Source organism: Nymphalis io, chromosome 30 (genome assembly GCF_905147045.1).
Source record: "Nymphalis io chromosome 30, ilAglIoxx1.1, whole genome shotgun sequence".
NCBI classification, from domain to species: domain Eukaryota; kingdom Metazoa; phylum Arthropoda; class Insecta; order Lepidoptera; family Nymphalidae; genus Nymphalis; species Nymphalis io.
The window spans coordinates 4863818-4889730 of NC_065917.1; the positions used below are offsets into that span (position 1 = coordinate 4863818).

Genomic DNA, 25913 nt, shown 5'->3' on the forward strand with positions numbered 1-25913 from the left:
CGAACATGAACCAATTTTGTAGTAAATTAAAATTGATAAAATAATTTGTTAATAATTTTAGATTTAAACAAATTAGGTAAGAAAAAATAATCTAAAGGTTTAAGTATTCATAGGGATACATATTGCTCAGACCGTTCTGTATTTGCAGCCAAGTCGCGTCATTCGAAATTCGAATTTCAAATCATTTTTGCCCCGGAGTCAGTACTGACCGCTTCCTTAGAAGTATATAAATGTCAAAGTCATGACATAAACTTTTTATATTTTTTTTTAAAGAGTGAAGTGTTGTGTTTAAAAATAAAAGTTACGCAAGTGTTGTTTTTGGTTATCTAAAGTAGAGCAACAGGATGGCGGTAAATATGTATTTTGGCATGATTTCGATTTATGAAGGCGGCTTTTAATATATCATTATGTATTTTGAAAATTGTAATTTTATTATTTGTTTTTGTGCAAAATTTGTGTATTATTATTTTTATTCTCACAGATAAAAGTGAAAAATAATATTAATAAAAAAATCCGTATTCTTATTTTAAATGCTTAACAATAATAAAAGTATTTTTTTTTTATAATTTTAGATATTTTTTTAAGTATATTTTTATAGTTAATATTTTTTCTTTCGCTCTGTACTTATGTCTGTTGCTTCGAGTTTATTTACGTATCGAATTCTATGAAGCATAGAAACAATAGCACGCGATCCTTCTAGGAAACGGTAAACCGTTAAAAACGAACCGCTGATTAACTGGTTGCCTTAAAGTTTAAACACTAATTAAAATTAATTCCATTGACAGTTTTTTTTTTTTATAATTTCGTTATTGGCAAATAAGCCTGATAGAAAGTAATCATCAATGTTCATATATTATTGGCGATGTAATCAACCATTACTTACAAAGCTAAGCTTAGATGTTATGTTATGACCTTTGTGCCTGTAGTTACACTGGCTCAAATTGAAACACAATAATACTAAATGTTGCCGTTTTGTTGTAGAATATATGAGGAGTGAGTGGTACCTACCAGCACAAAGCCCTACCACCAAGTGATAAAAAAAAAAAACATTTTTTTAATGTTACAATATTTTTTTTTTTTTTATGAATTATGTGTTCATTATAAAAAAGTCTGTCATTCTTTTTTACGTTACACTTACTCATTGATTGTCATAAATCTACCACCGGTTCGGAAATAAACATCTCAGGCCTCAGAAGAACCGGCGAACGTAACTCAGCGGGTTTTTTTTTTTATATATCATCTTTTACAATCATAGGCAATTTCCAAAATAGCCGAATAATGTATTTTTTTAATTGAAATAACTTCCATGGTGTTCAAGGACATCGAGGTTAAACCATAGACAATTGACTACTTTTTACCGATTCGATATACAAACTCTATTGATATACCTGACCTATATCAGCCACGGCCAAGTCTCAAGAGATATAAGCTAACTGCGTAGGACAGAACTGCGCACTATCTATTCCCTCACTCTCATAAGCCGATAGGCTTTTATTAACACCACTTGGGTTTTGAACCCAGGACCTCGTGATCTTATATCTAGCCACTAGACCAACGCGGCACTCACAAACTCTATAGTACATTTTCAAATCAAATCTCCCAATATTCTTACTAACCAGTTACTTGTATGCGTAATAAATGATTATAATTATAACTCACAATTATATAAACTATGTAAATATGACGTCATCGATTTTATCATACTAATATTATAAGGACGTAGGCTTTTATCTGTTTGTAAAGTTGAGATTCTGTTATAACAATAAATAAACTCGGAATTCGTCACCGCACGATATATGTACATATTTAGAATCCAGACGTGACACAGATTTAAAAAAAAAACGACTTGGTATTTTTAAAAAAAGAACATTAATTCATACAAGTTGATGTAAATAACTCATTCAAAAATCCAAATAACACAATTGAACACTTTGATTTGATTGATTTGTTTCAACAAATCACAAGTCGCGTAAATAATGAATGATTACCTTTCTGTTCATTAACAAAATGGCGGTTCTTGAATTAGCGCGCGTTTTTCTTTAACAAAGCTGTTGTATGGATCAAGGAACCTCGTAGCTATTTATATTTTATTATCTTCCCTTGGCTTCGCACGGCTAGTCTACATAAAACATTTATATCGTAGAAAGTAAAAGCCTGTGAATGTCCTACTGCTCATTCATCTCGTGTTTGACGGCGAAGGAAAACATCGTGAGGAAACCTACACATTTTTTTTTTGAATAGGAAGGCGGACGATCATATGGGCCACCTGATGGTAAGTGATCAACAAACGCCCATAGACATTGGCATTGAAAAAAATGTCAACCATCGCTTACATAGCTAATGCGCCACCAACCTTGGGAACTAAGATTTTATGTCCCTTGTGCCTGTAATTACACTGGCTCACTCACCCTTCAAACCGGAACACAACAATATTAAGTATTGCTGTTTTGCGGTAGAATATCTGATGAGTGGGTGGTACCTACCCAGACGAGCTTGCACAAAGCTCTACCACCAGTAAACTACTACACTTATCTAATTACACTGAAATTCTGGCACATGTGTCTTCCACCAATCCGCATTGGAGCAGCGTGGTGGAATAAGCTCCAAACCTTCTCCTCGAAAAGGGAGAGGAGGCCTTAGCCCAGCAGTGGGACATTCACAGGCTGTTACAGTAACAACAATCCCTTGTGCCTATAATTAAACTGGCTCATTCACCCTGCAAACGTTAATAACAATACTAAATATTGTCGTTTGATGGTAGAATACTGACAAAGCTCTAAACTAGTAACAATACATATGAGAAACAGATGTACTTGTACCATAGATAATCTTAATTTTTCCCGAAAACTCCCGCGTTTTAATATCTACTGTCTATGGTCATCAAAGCATCATTCCTAAATTCGTATCTAGTTTGCGAGCGACGGTAGTTTTCGTGATACACACCAGCTCAATATATTTATATATATTTGTAAAGAGTATATAAGTTATGTATTTAGGTAAGTTCGTTGTATTTTGTTTTTATTATGTTATTTACCTACTTAATTATTATGCGTGAAGACGTGAGAATTAAAATTATAATAACAATGTACTTTATTGTAATATAAGACAAAACGATCGCAGTAAAACAAATGTTTACTAAAAACACAATTAGAAAGAAGTAGAAGATGTTGCGCGTTTCGGAGAAGGTTTTGGTATATAATGTTGATATATAAGAAGCTGCGCTTCGCAGTTTCATCCCCCTTAAATTTTATACTTTTATAATTTTTTTTATGTTATTTGTAGGAGCACGGGCTTGATATTAAGTGGTCACCAACACCCATATACATTGCCATTGTAAGTAATGTTAACCATTGCTTACATCACCAATGTGCCACGAAACTTGGGAACTAAGATGTCATGTCCCTTGTGCCTGTAATTACAGTGGCTCACTCACCCTTCAAACCTAACAATAACAAGTACTGCTGTTTTGCGGTAGAATATATTATGAGTGAGTGGTACCTACCCAGACGGGCTTGCACAAAGGTCTTCCACCACTAAAATGTAAGAAATATTAACAGTTCTTACATCACTAATGCGCCACCAACCTTAGGAACGAAGATGTTATGTCCCTTGTGTCTGTAGTTACACTGGCTCAACCGGAACGCAACAATACCAAGTACTGCTGCATTGCCGTAGAATATCTGATGAGTGGGTGGTACCTACCCAGACGGGCTTGCGCAAAGCCCTACCACCTAGAAAATCTATTGACATGACTTGAGTGTCATGATCTTGTTAAGGAATATAATCATCATACAATGTTATGCAGAGGAAAAGCGTCGAGTGTCAACGTTCTCTAAGATTTTATTATGATTCTGAACTCAAAAAACAACTAACGCTAGTTTTATATTGTAGAAACAAGTGAGTTTGTTTGTTACGCTTTAACGCGTGAACCATTAAACCGATTTTAAAATTCTTTCACCAATGGCAAGCTTCATTATCAGCGAGTAACATAGGCTATATTTTGTCCGCGTATTCGAACGGGAACGGGAACTACACAGGTAAAACCGCGGGTATATAAAACTGACTGTCTCGTTGTGCTGGTGGCTAGATGTAATAAATCCCGAGGTTTTGGATTCATACCACAGATCGAGCCGATAGCATCTCAGTAGCAGCCCGGAGCTTGAAAGATGGAAGTATGTACATCCAGTGCAAAGTACACCACAGATTTCTACCCGCAATTTGCAATTCTGATTCACAATGGTTACGATAATTCCCCGATTCTATTTTGGGGTCCAATTGTACTAACAAATTGTCATTTTATCGCAATCGAATTGAAGCGTGATCGTTGCCGTTTATCCGTTTTCCTGTTCTTTAATTTAAGTATCGGCTATTGATTTAAAAGTTTATTGTTAAGTTTGGTTTTGACGCAATTGTATATGACATTAACATCATATCGGTTCGGTTTCGATCCCAATGAATATAGATCAGTCAAAGTTGGATTGGAATTGAATCGGGAACGTATTGTGATTGTTATATATTAGTATAATTCGCATAACCGAATATATAAATATATTATTTTATGCCCTTAGCACTGTACTGTATGGGCGAATATCGATTATCGATCGATTAGAAAATGTTTGTACCTTGTTGATTAAAATATGCACGGGATAAAATATTTATTTTACCCGTACCGTGCGGGCAGCTAGTGTATTATATATTCTCTTTTTTTATTATCTATGATAACAAACTAATACTAACTCCACGCTTTTCTGTTATATAATCTTGTTATAAATAAAATATTCGTAACAGCTTGTTAATGTCCCACTGCTGGGCTAAGGCCTCCTCTCCCTTTTTTTAGGAGAAGGTTTGGAGCTTATTCCACCACGCTGCTCCAATGCGGGTTGGTGGAATACACATGTGGCAGAATTTCAGTGAAATTAGACACATGCAGGTTTCCTCACGATGTGTTTCTTCACGGTAAAGCACGAGATGAATTATAATCTCAAATTAAGCACATGAAAATTCAATGGTGCTTGCCCGGGTTGGAATATGGGTTTGGATTGGATCATCGGTTAAGATTCACGCATACTTACCATTGGGCCATCTCGGTTGTTATATATGTAAATAAAATATATAAGTAAATAAAGTATGCCTTATATATGTATATATTATTTTAATTAATTAATCGGCAAAGTTATAATATTTGACTATAATTTATTTTGACATGATTTATTAATGTCCCCCCCCCAATCCCCACGTAAATAGCCTCATATAAATAAGGCCGAAGGAGATAAGATAAGAATGAAATAGGTTGTATAAGTTAGAAAAATATTTATTTTAACGCATTTTATACTAACCGATAGCCCAATGGTTAGTGCACGTGATTCTTCAGTGAAAGTCACAAGTTCTAATTTTGCACATACGTCCCAAATGCGGGCGAAGCCGCGTGCGGAAACTTTGTAGTATTATGCAATATCTTATTATAATATTAACCGAGATGGCCCAGTGGTGAGAATGCGTAAATCTTAACCAATGATCGTGGGATCAAACCAGGGCAAGCACCACTGAATTTTCATGTGCTTTATTTGTGATTATAATTCATCTCGTGCTTTACGGTGAAGGAAAACATCGTGAGGAAACCTGCATGTGTCTAATTTCACTGAAATATACTGTCAATATATACACCCTATTCCAATGGCAGTAGGAATAAAGATAAATAAACAACAATGATCTTCAACTGATGTGATGTCATTGGTCGAGATCGGCATAACAGGACACAGTTACTTTCACATTTATAATGTTCGTATAAAATAAATAAACAAGGCTTTGCATTGCTGTTCTTAATTATACAAAAAATAATTATTATATACTTTTCTTTTTTGAGTGTGCCCAAAACTCTTGAATTAAAATGTCGTTAATTACAGCTTGTTTTCCAACAAAGGCCTCCTGTCAAGATTTCCATTCAATCCTGTCTTTTGATTTGCGAGTCCGAATGTTAGTTTACATGTAGATAATTAGTTTATTTATATTACGGTTAAAGACATTTATTTTCTCAAAAGATTTACATTTAAATCACTTTCAGAGAAAATTACAGAACAATAAGAATAATCTTTTTTTTTTTAAATCGAATAGGCGTACACGGTAAAACAATGAATGTTATAATAACCTAATAATATATAATAATATTGGTACAGTGCAAGCAAGTACGAGTAGTTTGTGACGTGAAGTAGGTAGTATTCAATAACTAACTTTTCGTCCCGACTTCGCACGGATAGATAAGAGGAAAAAGATATTTCGGAAGTTCTTTGTGAGCGTCTATGGGAAGGAGTAACTGTGACAATTTTTTTTTTTTTTTTACAATTAATAGGCCAGCGTTTGACCGTTGACTTGCCTGATGTTAAGCATCGACTCGGTCTAAGATGTAGCACGCTTGCCTATAAGAAACCTGTTTACCCTGGATTTGAAGACACCAACATTGTACCTATCGGGAAATATCGGGAATTTAAAATCAATCGGGCGGATAGTTTAGGAGATCTCGTGATGAGTGGTATTTCGCTTATATACATATGTAGATAACAAGCGAAGTCACAACGCATCGTGACCGTTAAGTGAATTAATTCATCCACATATATACATATGTATATATATATGAAGCTTATAAATTTTTCCATCGTATGTTAAACATGAATATTCAAACGAGTTTTGCTAATAATAGCCAGTTTCAGCGACAGTTCTGATGATTATTTGGTTATTAGTCAATTTTTTAACGCATATAGGTTGGCAGATTGCAAATGGTACACCTGGTGGTAGGTCACCTGCCATAGACATTGGTATAAATATTAACCACCCTTGCTTGCTCTTGCTAGTCTATCTGATACAAAATCCGATATAATGCTGTGAGTGTCGAGGTACTCATGCGTATTGATGTGTATTTAACAAATGGTATACTGACGCTCGAAATCTTACCCTGATTTCAACTGACGCTCGAAGCCCCAGTTACCGTGTACCGGCCGCTTATATGGTTACACATCAAAAAGTCTTATACTTATATTTTTTCGATAATTAACAATCCTAACAATGATTCGTTAACATAACAAATACATATATATATATATATATATATATTTAAATATATGTTAACGTCATATGTTGACAGCTGACCTACGTAATTATGACAAGACTTATATCCTTCTCCTGAAAAGGGAGAGGAGGCCTAGGCCCAGCAGTGGGACATTAAATGTCTGTTACTCGTACTGTACTGTTATAATATTGAAATTGTAAACAATAGAGATATGTATGTGTATAATAACATTATGACGTCCAGACCGATTTCGGCTACGGCGGACAATCTTAAGAGAGATTAGCCAACTGCGCAGGAGATAGTGTACCCACGGTAGCATGCGAAAGCGATCCCGTGGCGCTCCTCGTTAAGACGGAAATGGTACCGCTGGTTTTTAGTGGGTATTCCGATGTTCGGGGCGCACTCGACGCCTTGGACACCAGCGAGCCCCACATACCCCTCCCACTGTTTCCGTGGGGGAAACGCGTAACGAGTTTTTCCAGCTTTAAAAAAAAAGGAGATAGTGTACAAATGTGTGCGCGAATACAGCTAGTGCAGCTGTATATGTCTATTCCATAACTCTCATAAAATAATTACAATGATACATAATTGCAGGAATACCTTTTTTTGCCTTTACAATTGCCTTTACAATAGCCGATAGCCGAGATGGCCCTGTGGTAAGAACGCGTGAATCTTAACCGATGATCGTGGGTTCAAACCCGGGCAAGCACCACTGAATTTTCATGTGCTTAATTTGTGATTATAATTCATCTCGTGCTTTACGGTGAAGGAAAACATCGTGAGGAAACCTGCAAGTGTCTAATTTCACTGAAATTCTGCCACATGTGAATTCTACCAACCCGCATTGGAGCAGCGTGGTGGAATAAGCTCCAAACCTTCTCCTCAAAAAGAGGACAGAAGGCCTTTAGCCCAGCAGTGGGACATTCACAGGCTGTTACGGTAGCCTTTACAATAAAAGTTACGTGGCATATATATATATATATACATAACATTTTATACTTAAATACTTTCCGATGATTGATGATGACGATTTTTTCGCGTGTGAAGCTCGGTTAAATACTTAGTAAATTATATACAATTAAATTTACATAAGCTCTACTACCATAATACTTGCTTTTTTTTCTTTCTGGAACGCATATCAAGTCTATGGGGTATGTGGTACTCGCCGGTGCGTAAAACGCCTAGTGCGTTCTAGTTCACAAGAATTTGAAAAACCATAGGTATCCCACCGTCTATAGCATCATGGGATCGCTGGGAGATACATACAATTTGCCTGAATTACAAATAATAAATAAACAATACAAGCTACCAATTGAATTGAGAGAATAACATCTTAAAAGAAGATTAAAATGGCTTATTAAATAAACTATACGCGAACATACAAAAAACCTACCTCATACCGTACACCGTGACGCGTCCTACACATCCCCATGTCACTATGGCTGTCATAAATTTGGATTTCCTTAACCCTAAAATGTACGCTACGGTTACAATTTGCATAATGAATGAACTTGTCGGAAACGTCAATTGTTTTAAAACAACAACCAGGACGTGTTGACCGGAAGTGAATACAACGAACGACTTTATCTGATAACTGTATTTAATTATTATCGAAACAAACAATGTAATTTTTTGTATGTTTGTTTGTAATGAAAATCAAAATGATTTATTCAATATTGAAGCATTACACTTGCTTATTGATAGTCAGTCCAGAAACTACCACCGTTTCGGAAAAGAAACACCCTGTTTGAGAAGAACCGGCGAAAGAAACTCAGCGGGTTTTTTTTCCCAAGGTGTGCTATCATCAATAAATTCATTAGTTGTATAATAACATTAACACAGCGTTCCTTTACAATTTTTTTAAATTTAGCAAATGAGGCATTTTGAACGCTTTCTGGGATCCTGTTGTAGAACCGTATACATTGCCCCACAAAAGAGTTACTGACTCTATGCAGTCGAGTAACGGGAGTAATTAATTGGTGTTTGTTCCTTGTATCGATTTTATGAGTATCACATTTTCTCAAAAAATCATTAATATTTTTTCATACATACATAACATTACATAATATGTATTGAGAAGCAAGAATATGGATAATCTCAAAATCTACTAAACCGATTTAAAAAAAAAAAAATCACCCATAAAAAGCTAAATTATCAGCGAGTAATATGAGCTATATTTAATTTTCAAAATAATTAGAGATTGAAGTGGCTACGATAATGGAAATAATGCAACCCAAGGTATCAATATTTTTCCTATAAAAGTAATTATAGTAAAAAAAGATAATATTTCAACCCGGCAGTCGCGAGCCGCTATTAATAAAGATATAGTCTTGGGGTATGTGGTACTCGCCGGTGCGTAAAACTCCTAGTGCGTTCTAGTTTACAAGAATTTGAAAAACCATAGGTATCCCACCGTCTATAGCATCATGGGATCGCTGGGAGATACATACAATTTGCCTGAATTACAAAAAATAATTAAACAATACAAGCTACCAATTGAATTGAGAGAATAACATCTTACAAGAAGATTAAAATCGCTTATTAAATAAACTATACGCGAACATACAAAAAACCTACCTCATACCTTCTCAAAATGGAGAGGAGGCCTTAGCCCAGCAGTGGGACATTAACAGGCTGTTACTGTTACTGAACATACAAAAAAAATCAGTCGGCTGTTAGAATTCGAAACTGAGTTTTATAACTAATACAATGTCCATTTATTAAATTAAACATTCATATTAATTATAAGCTACTAGACTATCGGACCATTTTTAAATAACTAGTGTTATAAATGCCTTCATTTTTTATCGCGAGCAACAACCGGTTCTAATGATGTAACATAGAACACTATGAACCAAGTTGAAGGTCAAACCGACCGTTATTTTTCGCTTGCGTCTTAAAAAATGTTCAAAATTCGTTCTTAGTAAGCTAGCTATCGACCCGGCTGCGCGCGTTGATAAGAAGCAAAATGTATTTTCGAGAGGATTTGCGGAAAATTCGTTCTTAACGTAGACAACGTTGGGGAAGGAGTAATTGTGACAAATTTCAAGGCAATCGATAGTTTAGGAGATCTCGTCATGAGTTGTATTTCGCTTGTATAAATGTAGACAATACATTATGTAAAACATGTATTGACGCTACTTAATTTAATTCCTATATATTACCGCTCTGACTACGTCCTTTTTTTTAACGCTGGAAAAACGCGATACGCGTTTCCCCCACGGAAACAGTGGGATATGTGTGGCTCGCCGGTGTCCTAGGCACCGAGTGCGCACCGAACTTCGGAATACCCACTAAATAACCAGCGGTACCCTTTCCGTCTTAACAAGGAGCGCCACGGGATTGCTTTCGCATGCTGCCGTGACGCTCTGCCCTGACTACGTCCTGGTTTACCAATTATCGATAGATATTTCATTGGAAAATTTTTGATACAAAAGGAGAATTTTCGGGTGTGAACCCAGGACCTCCGGGTCTGCGGCTATACATCTAACCACTAGACCAACGATCGAATGTATATGTATAAATGTTTTGTATAAGCATATGCATATTAAAGTGAATGACTCACCTTGACATTTTGACATTCTATGATGACATTTAAATATCATCGCGCTAATTTTCATTAAACTATGTATATTTTAGTTTTTTTTTTTTAAATCAAATAAGTAGGTAGGTGACATTTGATAAGATAACATTTGATTGATTGACAATGAAATTTTGAACCAACTACGCATCGCCAATTCGCCCACAATGTTGGGTGCAATAATGTTTTGTCCCTTTTTCCTGACAGTATTTAATTAATTACTAATTTACCTTTTTACCCCTCCGATGAAGCTTGTTTTAAGGGGACAATCGCCCAATTGATCGAACCTGCGACTTTTGCAACGCTAGTCCCGTAAACCATTGCGGTATTGATGGTTTTTTTATAATTTATAAGAATTGGGCACACTCCAAACAGCCTAGAACTTAGATATATAGGCATATGGGATTTAGAGGAACAGCCATAGGGACTGCTAGAAGTAAAAACTTAAAACTGTTAAATATATTTGTCCAATTTCCACATCTATGGGCATTCCAAATAATAATGCTATCCCTTTTTATTATATAGCTTTTTATTCATCAAACTACACAGTATGTCGCTAACTCGGTACAAAATATAAATACAGCTTAATTTAAATAAATAAACGTTAAAATACACTAAAATTATTTGTATATACTGCTAGTATTGACGTAAATTGCTTATTAATTTCCACAATACATAAATTATATGTACTTTCAAAGATTTAATTATATTAACATATTAGCATGTCGGTGACGCGAAGCCACGAGTCTTTTTTTTTCTCGCAATGGAAACCTTCAGAATGGTACCCGGGTCCTATGGGGATGGAACCGGGTTATGTGGGATTCTTACCCACTAAATATTATTCATCAAAACACACAGTATGTTGCAAACTCGATACAAAATATGAATACTTAATTTAATAAACTGTTAGTATTACATTATATTAACATTAGCATGACGGTGACGCGAAGCCACGAGTCTATCCCAACGCAACGCTCCTGAAGAAGTTTTCACTTCGAAAATGTAAATTTGGCGCGGAAACATTCGCGAGGAGAGGGGCCGAATTCTGCTAATCTATGACGAACGCGATACCCGATTCAATCCAACTTTAACTATATTAATTCGTATCGTAAGCGAACAAATATTTTGTTAACAAAACCAAACTTAATTGTTAACTTTTATACCAATCGTCGATAATTAAATTAAAGAATATGAAAACGGATAAACGGCAACGATTACGCTTCGATTCGATTGCGATAAAGTGACAATTTGTCAGTAGAATTGGTTCCCAGTATCATATATTTGGGTGAATACCAAATTTTTGACAAATACACACTTATCGTGGTATCCGATTGTCTATTAACAAAAGAGTATAAAACATGACCGCTTCGTCCACGTGTGAGGGAGAGGTATCTTTTGTCCTTTTCTCCACTGAACGTCTTGTATTTCATGATGATCGCTTGAATAGTTAAGACAAACTTCTGCATTTATTACTAATGATATATCAAACTATATGACTAATAAAGTAATATGTAGTTACAAATCAAAATAGACTTTATTCATATATAAACAAAAGCGCTTTTGGATTGTCAGTTTAGAAGATTAATTTAACGTAAAGTTATTTCCGGTAGAGTGTAGATGAAACCGGTTAGAACCGCTTTTTGTCAGTTTTTTGTTCACTTATTAATACATAAACATTCATTAATAACTACACACACAAACGACTAATAGCCGAGATGGCCCAGTGGTTAGGACGCGTGAATCTTAACCGATGATCGTGGGTTCAAGCCCGGGCAAGCACCACTGAATTTTCATGTGGCTAATTTGAGATTATAATTCATCTCGTGCTTTACGGTGAAGTAAAACATCGTGAGGAAACCTGCATGTGCATTCTATCAACCCGCATTGGAGCAGCGTGGTCGAATAAGCTCCAAACCTTCTCCTCAAAAGAGAGAGGAGGCCTTAGCCCAGCAGTGGGATATTAACAGGCTGTAACTGTACTGTACAAACGACTAAAAAGATTGTCTATAGGCGATATTAAAATACATATTTTAACTAATTATTTTATAAATATTTTTTACATTATTTTCATTATTCATTAGATATCATATTCATTAACGAATAATGATTAAAAAAATGGTCTAAATAGATAGATAGAATATACTTTATTGTAAATCACAAACATTAATTACATAACGCATGCGTACAGCCTAATTATCATACAACTTTGGCGGCCTTATCGCTACATAGCTCTTTTCCAGGCAACTGTTTAGTAGGCGATCCTCGTTATATATAATAAAGATTGCTATAAATTAGCCATACTAATAAACGTTGCTTAGCGGCTTTGGTTAAATACTATAATAATTATAATAATATCCTGGGACATTATTCACACACGGCCATCTGATCCCAAACTAAGCAGAGCTCGTACTACGGAAACCAGACAACTGATATACATACTTATATAGATAATTATACTCAGACTCAGGACAAACAGACATGTTCATGCACACAAATGTCTGTCCTGAGCGGGAATCGACTCCACAACCTTCAGTGTGAAAGGCAAGTGTCTACCAACCACGCCAACCGGCCCGTCAAAACACTGATTTCTCTCTTTCTGTAATCAATGATTTGACATTCGAAAGAAGAAGACAGAATCGTTTAACTAATCATCGGCTAAAATAAAAATCATAATAAATCATATTGTATACTAATATTATAAATGCGAAAATATATTTGTCTGTATGTATGTCTGTTACGCTTTCACTATTTGGTATCAAGCCTACGAAAAGACATAGGCTATTTGTTATAATGCCCTCCCCCCAAAACCAGTAAAAACTAGTTTCATATAATATTGTTTTGTTCTCAGGGAATGAATCCTCGTCTGGCGTTCGCCATCGTCTCGTCAGCTTGCTGGTCAGCGTTCCAACACGGATACAATACGGGGGTCTTGAATGCCCCCCAAGCGGTAAGCTATATAAGCACTCGCTGAGGGCACTTATAGAACGCTACACGAGACTTTTTAGTGATATCCTAACCTTACCAAAACATCTGGGATGCTGCATCTGTTCTGCATCTTGCGGACCGTGTAATGCGCTAACCTTTTCTCTTTTCGAATTTAACAGTTAATACCCCTTAACTCGAAACCCTATATATGTATATTGGGGAGAACTAAACGCTAGCCCGATTCAGAAAATATTTCTAATATTTGTTGACATTTTGATGTAACTGTGATAGTTAGCATCCCTAATCGTTTGATAACATGGATGTAGACATTAAGAAGTGATATCTTAGGCTATGGCTATGTATTTAAAATGTCAAGACCCTATATACATAGCGGCGAACCAAACGTTAGCGCGATTCAGGAAATATTCATCAGCATGCATTTCTGAGCAACTTTTAACGAATGCCTTAAAAATAACGTGTTTCTTTTTCAGGTTATGTCAGAATGGCTTCAGAAAGAGGCTTTAACGGGAACAAATATAACGCTACCAGCGAAAGACGATCCGAAAGTGACGACTGTGTGGTCAATCGCGGTGGCCATTTACTGTGTAGGCGGTATGATAGGAGGCGTCATCACTGGTGTGATCGCTGACAGGTAGGGTTTTCGAATGCTACCGTAACAGCCTGTGAATGTCCCACTGCTGGGCTAAAGGCCTCCTCTCCTCTTTTTGAGGAGAAGGTTTGGAGCTTATTCCACCACGCTGCTCCAATGCGGATTGGTGGAATACACATGTGGCAGAATTTCAGTGAAATTAGACACATGCAGGTTTCCTCATGATGTTTTCCTTCACCGTGTAGCATGAGATGAATTATAATCACAAATTAAGCACATGAAAATTCACTGGTGCTTGCCCGGGTTTGAATCCACGATCATCGGTTAAGATTCACGCGTTCTTACCACTGGGCCATCTCGGCTCTTTCGAATGTGAATAAGACTAATAAAATAATTTTAATATATAAAAAGAGAGGAAACAAACGCCAGGAAACAAATGCCAAATTCTTACCCTTGAGTTTTGAAGTTAGGAGTGTGTACTAGCACGTAATCCCGTTGGTTTTTCAAATGAGTTCTGTCCAGTCGTGTCGGTTGCCGTCCTATCGGATTATGAGAGTTAGGGAATAGAGAGTGCACCTGTGTTTGCGCACACACTTGTGCACTATAATATCGCCTGCGCAGTTGGCTAGTTTCCCTCGAGGTAGGCCGTCGTGGCCGACACCGGTAATCCAAGTTAAAATAAGCACAAAATAGAAAAATTCTTCAAAATCGGTCAAAGTGCTTAGCGGCAGAATTATGAATCATTATTTATAATCAAACAAAATACTTCAATATCACGATTATCGTGAGAATATAAAAATTGTGTAAAAACACAGCAACAATGGGCTTTTGTTGTTATCGTTTATGAAAGTGTTATGTATATTTTACTGAATTCGTTTTAAAATTTTATTTGTCACAACTTTTTGTTTCTGTGTTTTGTTTTTTATTTAAATATTTCTTATTTCTGTTTTTTATTTTTATTTGTATATAAATTTGTTAGTTCTTTTCGTAATTGTGGTCAGAAATGGCGTGTTCTCCTTTTAAGTTAATGTAAAGCATGTTTTATATATATGTTACGTACAACTGTTGGAGATCCAAATAAAATCCTCCGTCGCGTCTGTCTGTATGTCCGCGGTAAACTCAAAAACTACTTAACAGATTTTCATACGGTTTTCACCAATGGACGAAGTGGTTCATGAGGAAGGTTCAGATGTATAATTCATCAATGTTTTGTGTAAATTGGTTGAATGACGTCGGAAAAAAAATATACTGACCGGTTACTGGTGTGCGCCGCATAAACCAATAATTATAGTAGACGATTATTCTACCCGTACGAAGTCAGGAAGGGTAGCTAATATATAAATATATTGTTTTCAGATTTGGAAGAAAAGGCGGTTTACTTCTGAACAATGCTTTGGTGTTCGTTGCAGCAGCTCTTCAAGGTTGTGCGAAGATGGCGAATTCGTCTGAAATGCTAATCGTAGGAAGGTTAGTTGTGTAATGTGAATATTAGTTTTAAAAATGAACTTGGGTTCATCTAGAAGTCTTTAATTGATAGTTGACCGCCTAGTTTACTTTAGTAGTATATTAGTAGGTCATTAGATATTATATCGCGAAATAGCAGTACTTGGTATAATTGTGTTCCGGTTTGAAATTAGTTTTGAATCTTAGTTCCTAAGGTTGGCTATGTAAGCGATGGTTAAATTTTCTCTGGGTGACTTATCCATAGCCAGGAGGTGGCCCACATGCTCGTCCGCCTCTGTTCTATAAAAAAATATATAATATTTATCTGAGTTTTTTTGTCTAATAGCTAGTTATGAGGCAGATCCCGGCGTTCTTGGTTCAAACCCAGCAAGTGTAGATAGAAAATGATTGGGATTTCCTGTAGAAAATTCCCAGTAACAGCCCGGAGTCTAGAATTTATTTAGCAATTCTGAATTATTTATGACTAGAAGCCGCGGTAGTAAACCATACAATAACGTTCTATTTTTTCTTAATTTTAAGCTATTTCCCACACTAAGTAACTAAATACAGTACTGTGTATGAGAGAATGACAATTCCTTATGTATTCCAGGTTAATAATTGGAGTCAACAGCGGTCTGAATGCTGGTCTAACGCCCATGTACTTGGCAGAAATATCGCCTGTTTCGTTACGAGGATCGGTGAGTGTGCCTTCAATTGATTTAAGACGCCATCTCGACTGAGTGTCTAAATACAGTCTGCAACTGCTCATTGTTAGGAATATGTCAAATATTTAAAAAGTACTAAATTGTCTATGGTCTCATCATAATATTTTTGATAAGTTTAATGAACAAAGTGTAAAGTCTAATAGTCACAATAATACGACGGTAGCTGCAAAATTATCGTTTTGGAGAAGTTTTAGTGCCGTTGACATAACTGCAAACCAACTATAGCCTATTCCATCGTACTGGTGGTAGAGCTTTGTGCAAGCTCGTCTGGGTAGGTACCACCCACTCATCAGATATTCTACCGCAAAACAGCAGTACTTGGTATTGTTGTGTTCCGGTTTGAAGGGTGAGTGAGCCAGTGTAATTACAGGCACAAGGGATATAACATCTTAGTTCCCAAGGTTGGTGGCGCATTGGTGATGTAAGCGATGGTTAACATTTCTTACAATGCCAATGTCTAAGGGCGTTTGGTGACCACTTAGCATCAGGTGGCCCATATGCTCGTCCGCCTTCCTATTCTATAAAAAAAAAAAAATTCCATTTCCATTCACAGGAATAAACCCAAATAAACAACTTTGACACCGATATTTTTGGTCACCGTTGTCAATTGACTCGATACCAATTCGATCCGAGATCTTGAATAATCTATTATATTCTCTATGGATTCGCGAAAAAATTACGTTTTCAATATTCGCGAAGCTGTAATCGGAAATTCGAAAGTTAAATTAATGTGGTTATAACTAGTTAAGTGGAATTGTGTTGTATTATAAATAAAGTTAAATTATCAAGAACTGTTTATTGTGCGTAATACAGCAGAACAATTAGAAAATCGCGTGCAATTTGTAAATTTGAGGTTTGTTTACATTGATTCGTAATCCGATTGGAATACGTCAACTTGGACATTGAATTAACGCGATATCATTGGTCGAGATTATGAATAAATGATATTATAAATGCGAAAGTAGCTCTGTCTGCTGTTATGTAACCTACTGAACCGATTTTGATAAAATTTGATGTGAAGCATACTTGAATTTCAAGGATGGACATAAGGTGGTTTAATGTTTACTGGTGGTAGGGCTTTGTGCAAGCTCGTCTGGGTAGGTACCACCCACTCATCAGATATTCCGCAAAACAGCAGTACTTGGTATTGTTGTGTTCCGGTTTAAAGGGTGAGTGAGCCAGTGTAATTACAGGCACAAGGGACATAAAATCTTAGTTCCCAAGGTTGGTGGCGCATTGGCTATATAAGCGATGGTTGACATTTCTTACAATGCCAATGTCTAAGGGCGTTTTTGACCACTTATCATCAGGTGGCCTATATGCTCGTCCGCCTTCCTATTCTATAAAAAAAACAACTTTTTACCAAATCCCCACCCTTCTCCCCTTAACATTCGATCGAATCCGCTGGCGATTACTAGTAATCTATAGAAAACATAAAATCGCTTTCAGATCGGAACAGTCTACCAGCTCGTCATCACAATCACGATACTGTTATCCCAAGTGTTAGGACTGGAATCGGTATTGGGAACTGACAATGGTTGGCCTTGGCTGTTGGCGATGGCAGCGATTCCAGCTTTGATCCAGTGTTGTACATTGCCGCTTTGCCCTGAATCGCCGAAGTTTTTGTTGCTTAATAAAGGCGCTGAACTGCACGCTCAGAGAGGTTAGTTTTGGACAAATTATCCAATGCTCTACTAATTATACGTATTTAATAATGCTGTCTACTTCTTTCAAATATCAAATAAATTATGACAGAAAGGGAGGAATAATTTTTATCTGTACATCTGATAAACTACGTTTATAAATCATATTTTCATAATAATATTGTAAAGAGTAATTTTTTATCCTGATTCACTTGTAACATACTAATTCGTTTGATATAAAACTTTTATAGAAAGACGAAGATAGGTTATGTTATAGTAATATTAATTTGTTGTATATTTAATTAAGACAGCTTGACATGACAAAGAAGTTTGAGTTCCATAATGTTTATAGAAAATTCAGTCACAATATACACACGCTACCTACACCTAACCTAGGTGGTCCAACGGCTCATCCACTTGCCTATATTTAAGAAAACAATAAATCAGTTGGCAAATGCTTATATCTCATTGAACAAAAAAAAGATTATATATTTTAAACGTACATGTCTTTAAATTACAAAAGATTATCAATTGTAAACTGTGAGTGAATTGATTTTAGGAGCGTTTCGAAAACTCAAAGAATATTTTTTTTTTCTAGCTCTAAACTGGTTAAGAGGGGATGTGGCAGTCCATGCTGAAATGGAAGAGATGCACCAGGTAACTAACACTATCTCTAATTTATTAGGGCTGCTGACCAAGCTTGCGAGCCGAGATGGCCCAGTGGTAAGAACGCATTAATCTTAACCGATGATCGTGGGTTCAAACACGGGCAAGCACCACTGAATTTTCATGTGCTTAATGCATGTGTCTAATTTCACTGAATTTCTGCCACATGTGTATTCCACCAACCCGTATTGGAGCAGCGTGGTGGAATAAGCTCCAAACCTTCACCTCAAAAAGAGGAGAGAAGCCCATTAGCCCAGCAGTGGGACATTCACAGGCTGTTTCGGTAACGACCAAGCTTTCCCTTCCACTTGGGAGGGGTTTTAATATCCGTCTAGTAAATATGCAATGCTATGCTGTCCCAGTAAGACTAAGTCCTCATTTTAAAGAAAATATATAGAGCTTAATAAACCACGTTACTTGAATACGGAATAGTGGATACAGGTGTGAGAATTTCAGTGAAATTAGACACATGAAGGCTTCCTCACAATGGTATCCTTCGCACGAGATGAATTATTAACAAAAATTAAGCACGTGAAAAGTTAACATTCACACGTTCTAACCAGCCATCTCGGCTTCGTCTAGTTATAATTGAATATCTTTGAAGCGACTCCCAGTATTTTAATGCCGATATTATTTTTTATTGGTTGATAGCAAACGAAAAGGGTATATTTCTAGATAAGTCTTCGCCCATAGACAATGGTTTCAGTGCGTCATCAACCATGGGATCTAAGATGACTGTTATTATTCAAACCACCAACTTGTTAGTGATTGGAGAAAGAGTAGTTGATAAATAGGGGGGGGGGGGGGGGTTATTGATACGATTTACTGGTTACTAACTATTATTTCGTGGTAAGGCTTTGTGGAAGTCCGTATGTTTAGGTACCACCCACTCCTCATATATTCTAACACCAAACTGCAATATAATGGTGAGTGACGACCCAATGTAGCTAAAGGCACAAAACATAATATCTTAGTTGCCAGGGTTGGTAGTCGCATTGGCGATGTAGAAATGGTCAATATGTCTTACAATGCCAATGTCTATGAGCTGTGGTGACGACTTGCCAGTCTGCCTACCAAATACAATAAGAAAACCTCATTACAATCAGACGGACACATAAATTACCTTGTACATTAACAATATATTACAATATATGGTCATCAGGCCAAAATCCATGGCGGCGGAACTGTCATATTTAATTTATATATTAACATATATATGTATAATGTTAACTTTGGGTAACTACTATCCAGGAAGCAGAGAAGAACAAAATAAGTAAGAAAGTCACTCTGAGCGAACTCTTCCGCAACCGTCAACTGAGGCAGCCACTCCTGATAGCGATGGTCGTGATGGTCGCCCAGCAGCTCTCCGGGATCAATGCTGTCATATTCTTCTCAACGGATATCTTCCAATCAGCTAATTTGAGCGAAACGCAGAGCCAATACGCTACTTTAGGTGAATATATCATTAAAATAAACTGTCAACTATATTATCAGGGTTTCATACTTATGAACTAGTAGGTTCGCTTGCGTGTTGGTCTCGTTTTAGATATGAAAAGTAGCCAATGTCCATTCTTGGTATCCAAGCTTGCTTCATACTAAATTTCATCAATATCGGTTCAGTTGTGTAGCCGTGAAAGCGTAACACACAGACAGAGTTACTTTATAATATTCGCATAGATCTTATATTAGCAATTTTTTTCATTATTATTTATTTATTTATAATAATATCAACACCAACAAGAAGTACACTAATAAATACAATTGAGTCTTTAAACATTACGTTATACAAATCAAGTGTCTCCTAAATTATAAGTGTTGCCAACTATATCAACATTACGAGTTAACAATAATGATTATTTTAAAAATCAAAATATTTATAACAAATAGAAAAGACATTAACAGTTCAATTAATATAAAATATTATTATAAAACTATCACTTGATTGGTATAAAATGAATAAAATATGATTTTATCAGTTTTATTCTCTAAACAAATAAAGAAAGATACCTCTAGAAGCTTTATACTGTCAAATCTAGGTACCACCCACTCATCAGATATTCTACCGCAAAACAGCAATACTTGATATTGTTGTGTTCCGGTTTGAAGGGTGAGTGAGCCAGTGTAATTACAGGCACAAGGGACATAAAATCTTAGTTCCCAAGGTTGGTGGCGCATTGGATATGTAAGCGATGGTTGACATTTCTTACAATGCCAATGTCTAAGAGCGTTGGTGACCACTTACCATCAGGTGGCCCATATGCTCGTCCGCCTTCCTATTCTATAAAAAAAAAAAAAAGCTACATATATATATATATGTAGCTTATTTTGATAGCAGTAGGAGTAAATATAAATAAATAACAATGACTTTGAGTTGACGTGATAACATTGGTCGAGAGCTTAATAATCTGTGGAATTCATTGTGACTTCGTGAGAAAAACATTTTGAATATCGAAGAAATTATCTAAACTTTGTAAGTAAAATTAAAGTGTATTTAAGTGTAATAGTGTTGTGTTATACATAAAGATATATTAATCGAGAGCAGTTCGTAGTGAATAATACAGCAGAGTTATTAGCAAATCGCATGTAATATTTAAATATAAGTTTTGTTTATATTTACTTCTACCATTGTAATATAATGTAGACTCATTGATGTAAAGACAGATTAATATCGCTAATAATAATATCCTGGGACATTTTTCACACACGGCCATCTGATCCTAAATTAAGCTTGTACAGAGCTTGTACTATGGAAACCAGACAATACATATACTACTTTTCTTATGTAAATACATACTTATATAGATAATTACACCCAGACTCAGGACAAACAGACATGTTCATGCACACAAATATCTGTCCTGGGTGGGAATCGAACCCACAACCTTCGGCGTAGAAGGCAAGCATCCACCAACCACGGCAACCGGCTCGTCAAGCTACATAATATATACATAAATTCACAAGGGACATAAAATCTTAGTTCCCAAGGTTGGTGGCGCATTGGCTATAAGCGATGGTTGACATTTCTTACAATGCCAATGTCTAAGGGCGTTTGGTGACCACTTACCATCAGGTGGCCCATATGTTCGTCCACCTTCCTATTCTATATAAAAAAAAAAAATATAATCGATAATATTTTTACAGGTATGGGAGCAATGAACGTGGTGATGACAGTCATATCTCTCCTGCTGGTGGAGGTCGCTGGTAGGAAGACGCTTCTGTTGACAGGGTTCACTGGCATGCTATTCTGTACCGTCGCGTTGTGTGTTGCAAACTTATATGTAAGTAAAGTCATGTCGTCCAGTTAATTCTTAAGAAATATTTTGCTGTACAAATCGTTTCTCGTTTAGGTATCGTTCGGGTAGGTACCACTCATTGATCAGATATTCTACCGCGTAACAGTACTTGGTATTGTTGGTTTGAAGGGTGAGTGAGCCAGTGTAACAGGTACAAGGTGCATAACATCTTAGTTCCCAAGGTTGGAGGCGCATTGTAAGGGATGGTTAATATTTCTTACAAAGCCAATGTCTATGGGTGTTGGTGAATTACCATCAGGTGGCCCATTTGCTATAAAAAAAATCTATTCCTTCCCTCTCAATCTGGTGGGACGGCAATCCGACACGACTGGGCAGACTTCAGTCGCAGGACCAACGGCGTCACGTGGCCGTTACGGGAGAGTTAACTATCCTAGCAAATTAAACCTGTTTTATATCTAAAGTACCTACATACATATTCTGAAAACATATACATATATAAGAAATAAACGATCATACACGTGTAAAAATACCCCATTATAACAATACTTCACAATTACTTTTAACAATTTATTCTCTTTCACACGTAACTTGTAATATAATAAAATACCAATTAATATTTTACAATTTTCGTTGGAATTCCTGCAATCACCCTGACAACCATCAAGCGAGTCCATGTTTTCGTGTTTTGTTTTTTTTTTTTATATCGCGTAGTTTTTTCGCTCAATAATTTCCGACCGGTGTTAATTTAATTAAAAATATTACCATTATTTTCTTTTGAAAATCTAAAAATAATTATTAAAAATCAGTACAAATTTACACGCGTTTGTATTTAAGCTGTTTTAGATAACCCAATAATGCGCTTAAATTTTGTTTTTGCTTTCAGACGGCTCACATGTGGGTGTCCTACGTGTGTATAGCTCTGGTTATACTCTTTGTGGTGATGTTCGCTGTGGGTCCAGGTTCAATTCCATGGTTCCTTGTGACCGGTGAGTGTTTTTATATTATAAACATTTTGAATCATTTCAAGATTGAAATATACTTTATTCAAGCATGCTTACTTTTCAAGACTTTATCAAATATTCTACCGCTTCAGAATAATATTCTATTTACTCATTACCACTTATCAAGAATAAAAATGCCAGTTTTTTTATTCGAATCACGATTGAAAGAACTCACACATATAAGCAAAAATATTTTTCACACATAAGAAAAGCTTTATGTTAAAAAACAATGAATGAAAACGTAACAAAAAACTCCAAAAAAACTATTTTCAATGAATATTGGATTATTGTAGTGGAACAGTAACTGCCTGTTAATGTCCCACTGCTGGGCTAAGGCCTCCTCTCCTTTTGAGAAGAAGGTTTGGAGATTATTCCACCACGCTGCTCCAATACGGGTTGGTAGAATACACATGTGGCGGAATTTCAATGAAATTAGACACATGCAGGTTTCCTCACGATGTTTTCCTTTACCGTCAAGCACGAGATGAATTATAAACACAAATTAAGCACATGAAATTTCAATGGTGCTTGCCCGGGTTTGAACGCGATCATCACATAAGATTCACGCGTTCTAACCACTAGGGCTCGGCTATTGTACTTATAATTTTATTGTACACTACATGCAATACATGTTTGTACTATGACTTCCATATGGTCAGCCCTGGTCCTGGCCCGAGAGGAGCGATCGATAGACGTCAGATAGTAAGCGTGCGCAAATGTAAAAAAAAATGGTGTCCATAAGCGTTGTTTGATTTGTATATATATGGCAATTGTTATTTATATAACATCTGAAATGCAATTTATGTGAAGTGAAGAGTCGAACAAAGAACTGATCAAGGGCCAGGGCTGGCGCTGATTATGTCAATGAGTTAAAGGTTAGATTGATGCCGTGAAAGATATTCAAGTGGGTGGCAACGTTGGTTTTGATTTTATTTATCATCTGTGCAGAGCTGTTCAACCAAGCGGCTCGTCCGGCGGCATCTTCTGTCGCCGTCACCATCAATTGGACCGCGAATTTTATCGTTGGACTCAGCTTCCTACCGTTGACGGTGAGTGACATTCATACTATAGTAGTCTTAACAATCTTCGACACTTAAAGTAATTAATGATTGTTTTTTTTGTTATTTGTGTACTTCTTATTATAAAGTCGAATACTTATTTATGTATTCTTTTAAAAAAAAGTCTTTTTCGCTTCTGATCTTTAACAATAGTTACACTGCATTGATATATAACCTCCTTAGGTTTTATTATAATTAGTGTCATATATGTCACTTCTTAGAGCGATACTTTTATTATGTAAAAACCATTTTGTGATTTTGTCTAATTACATTAAACCGAGCCTGTATTACAAAGTTCGAGCGTGATGACGTCAGCGTGAGATTCGTATTCTAAGTGCGTTAATGTGTGCGTGAGACCGGTACACGTGTTAACACATCAATTCTCGTGTGTAAATTGGTACACACACTCTTATCATTTTTTTTTCTATTTCAGCTTATCCTCGGCTCAAACACGTTCGTGATATTTGCGATATTGCAATTCATTTTCATTCTCTTCATCGCTTTTAAAGTTCCTGAAACGAAGAACAAAACGATTGAAGAAATAACCGCAATGTTTAGACAGCAAATGTAATTTTTTTTTAATGTTCGTAAATTTTTATGTCATTTATAATACAAAAGAAATGAATATCACGCTTGTCAGGTCAATAGTCTTAATTTAAAGCGGCTGAAACTACGAGCTTAACTTATATATGATAATATGATATAATATTAAAACCTCCGAGACGCGCTGCATCGTCTAGTATAAGTCTAATTTTTGCTATAAGTTAGTATGTTCATTGGGTTTTTTAAACGTTACAAAAGAGTTATTATTTATTATTATATATGTCATTTATATAATAATCTATGAAAAATTAAAACACAGCAATTTACGACACCTTAAAGTTAAAATTCCCAATAATACTAACTATGCGAATGATTTTTATTATACATACCAATGTCTAATCTAATCTAGCTTCAGCAGCGCCATCTACATTTCAAACATTGAGGGGAACCTTTTTTATACACAAACCTGCCAAATGTCTGTGTATAAACTCCATAGACAATATTAAATGAATTTCCCGCCATGACAAGTATTTGTCAATGTTGCCTGTTTTAAAAATGTAGGATATGTTTTTACAAAGCGTCAGTTATATGTAAGACTGACTATCCGTTCCGGCTCCGTAGGTGTAGATTCTACATAAAATCTTTACATCAATAAATAATCGTCATATTTCAGACAATTTAAACAAAACCTTAATTATACACTAAAATCCTTATGAATAACTCCGTCCATTTGTGAAAGTTTATACGTAAATTCGTTACTTTTTTCGCGTTCAGACAAACGCTGTGAACTTTGTTTTTATAATATGTAATTATTCTTTTTTTCCCTTTTCTGGTTTATATCTACGCTATTTGAGCGCAACATATTCTGCCAATGTCACGTATAAAATAGATGACACATGTGTTATGATTATTCGGTTTCAAATTTTGAATCTTTTAATAATCATTTGTAAAGCATCTAAATATTGAATATTTTATTCTGCTTGAGTTTTAGAATATTGATTGGACTAGAATTTTTGATTTAACAACTCTATTTTAAATATAATAACTATTTTAAGATTTTATTCGCATTTTAAATATAATATTAAGTTATAGACAAATCAATGATGTATCCATTACGATATTAAAAAATCATTGAATAACTTTAAATTTCGAAAAAATATTTACAATATATTCTTTATATAAGTATTTTTAAAGTGTTTTAAAGTATTTGTTTACACTTTAAATGATTATATACAAGTTTTTTTGTATTCAATTTCATTATTATTGTCACATTGTTTTTTTTTTAAATGTAAGAACGGAACAAAGGCCTTCGTTATACATCCTTTTGCATAGCATTTATAATTTAATAGTCAATTATATTGTATTGAGTTTTTTTTCTTAATCCACGAAAAGGCTGGCTGTAGTT

At 35.6% G+C, this 25913-nt stretch overlaps 1 protein-coding gene across 1 annotated transcript; it reads left to right on the top strand.

The window, feature by feature from the left end:
• Positions 1-198: 198 nt before the first annotated feature.
• LOC126779983 (solute carrier family 2, facilitated glucose transporter member 1-like) lies at positions 199-25527 on the top strand. The gene is made up of 12 exons (XM_050504217.1): positions 199-350; positions 13489-13587; positions 14057-14217; positions 15532-15642; positions 16229-16316; positions 17793-18006; positions 18585-18643; positions 19904-20105; positions 21794-21930; positions 22790-22892; positions 23856-23956; positions 24399-25527. Exons 1-12 carry the CDS (start codon positions 345-347, stop codon positions 24534-24536), a joined length of 1419 nt encoding a protein of 472 aa, XP_050360174.1. The 5' UTR covers positions 199-344; the 3' UTR covers positions 24537-25527.
• Positions 25528-25913: the final 386 nt, after the last annotated feature.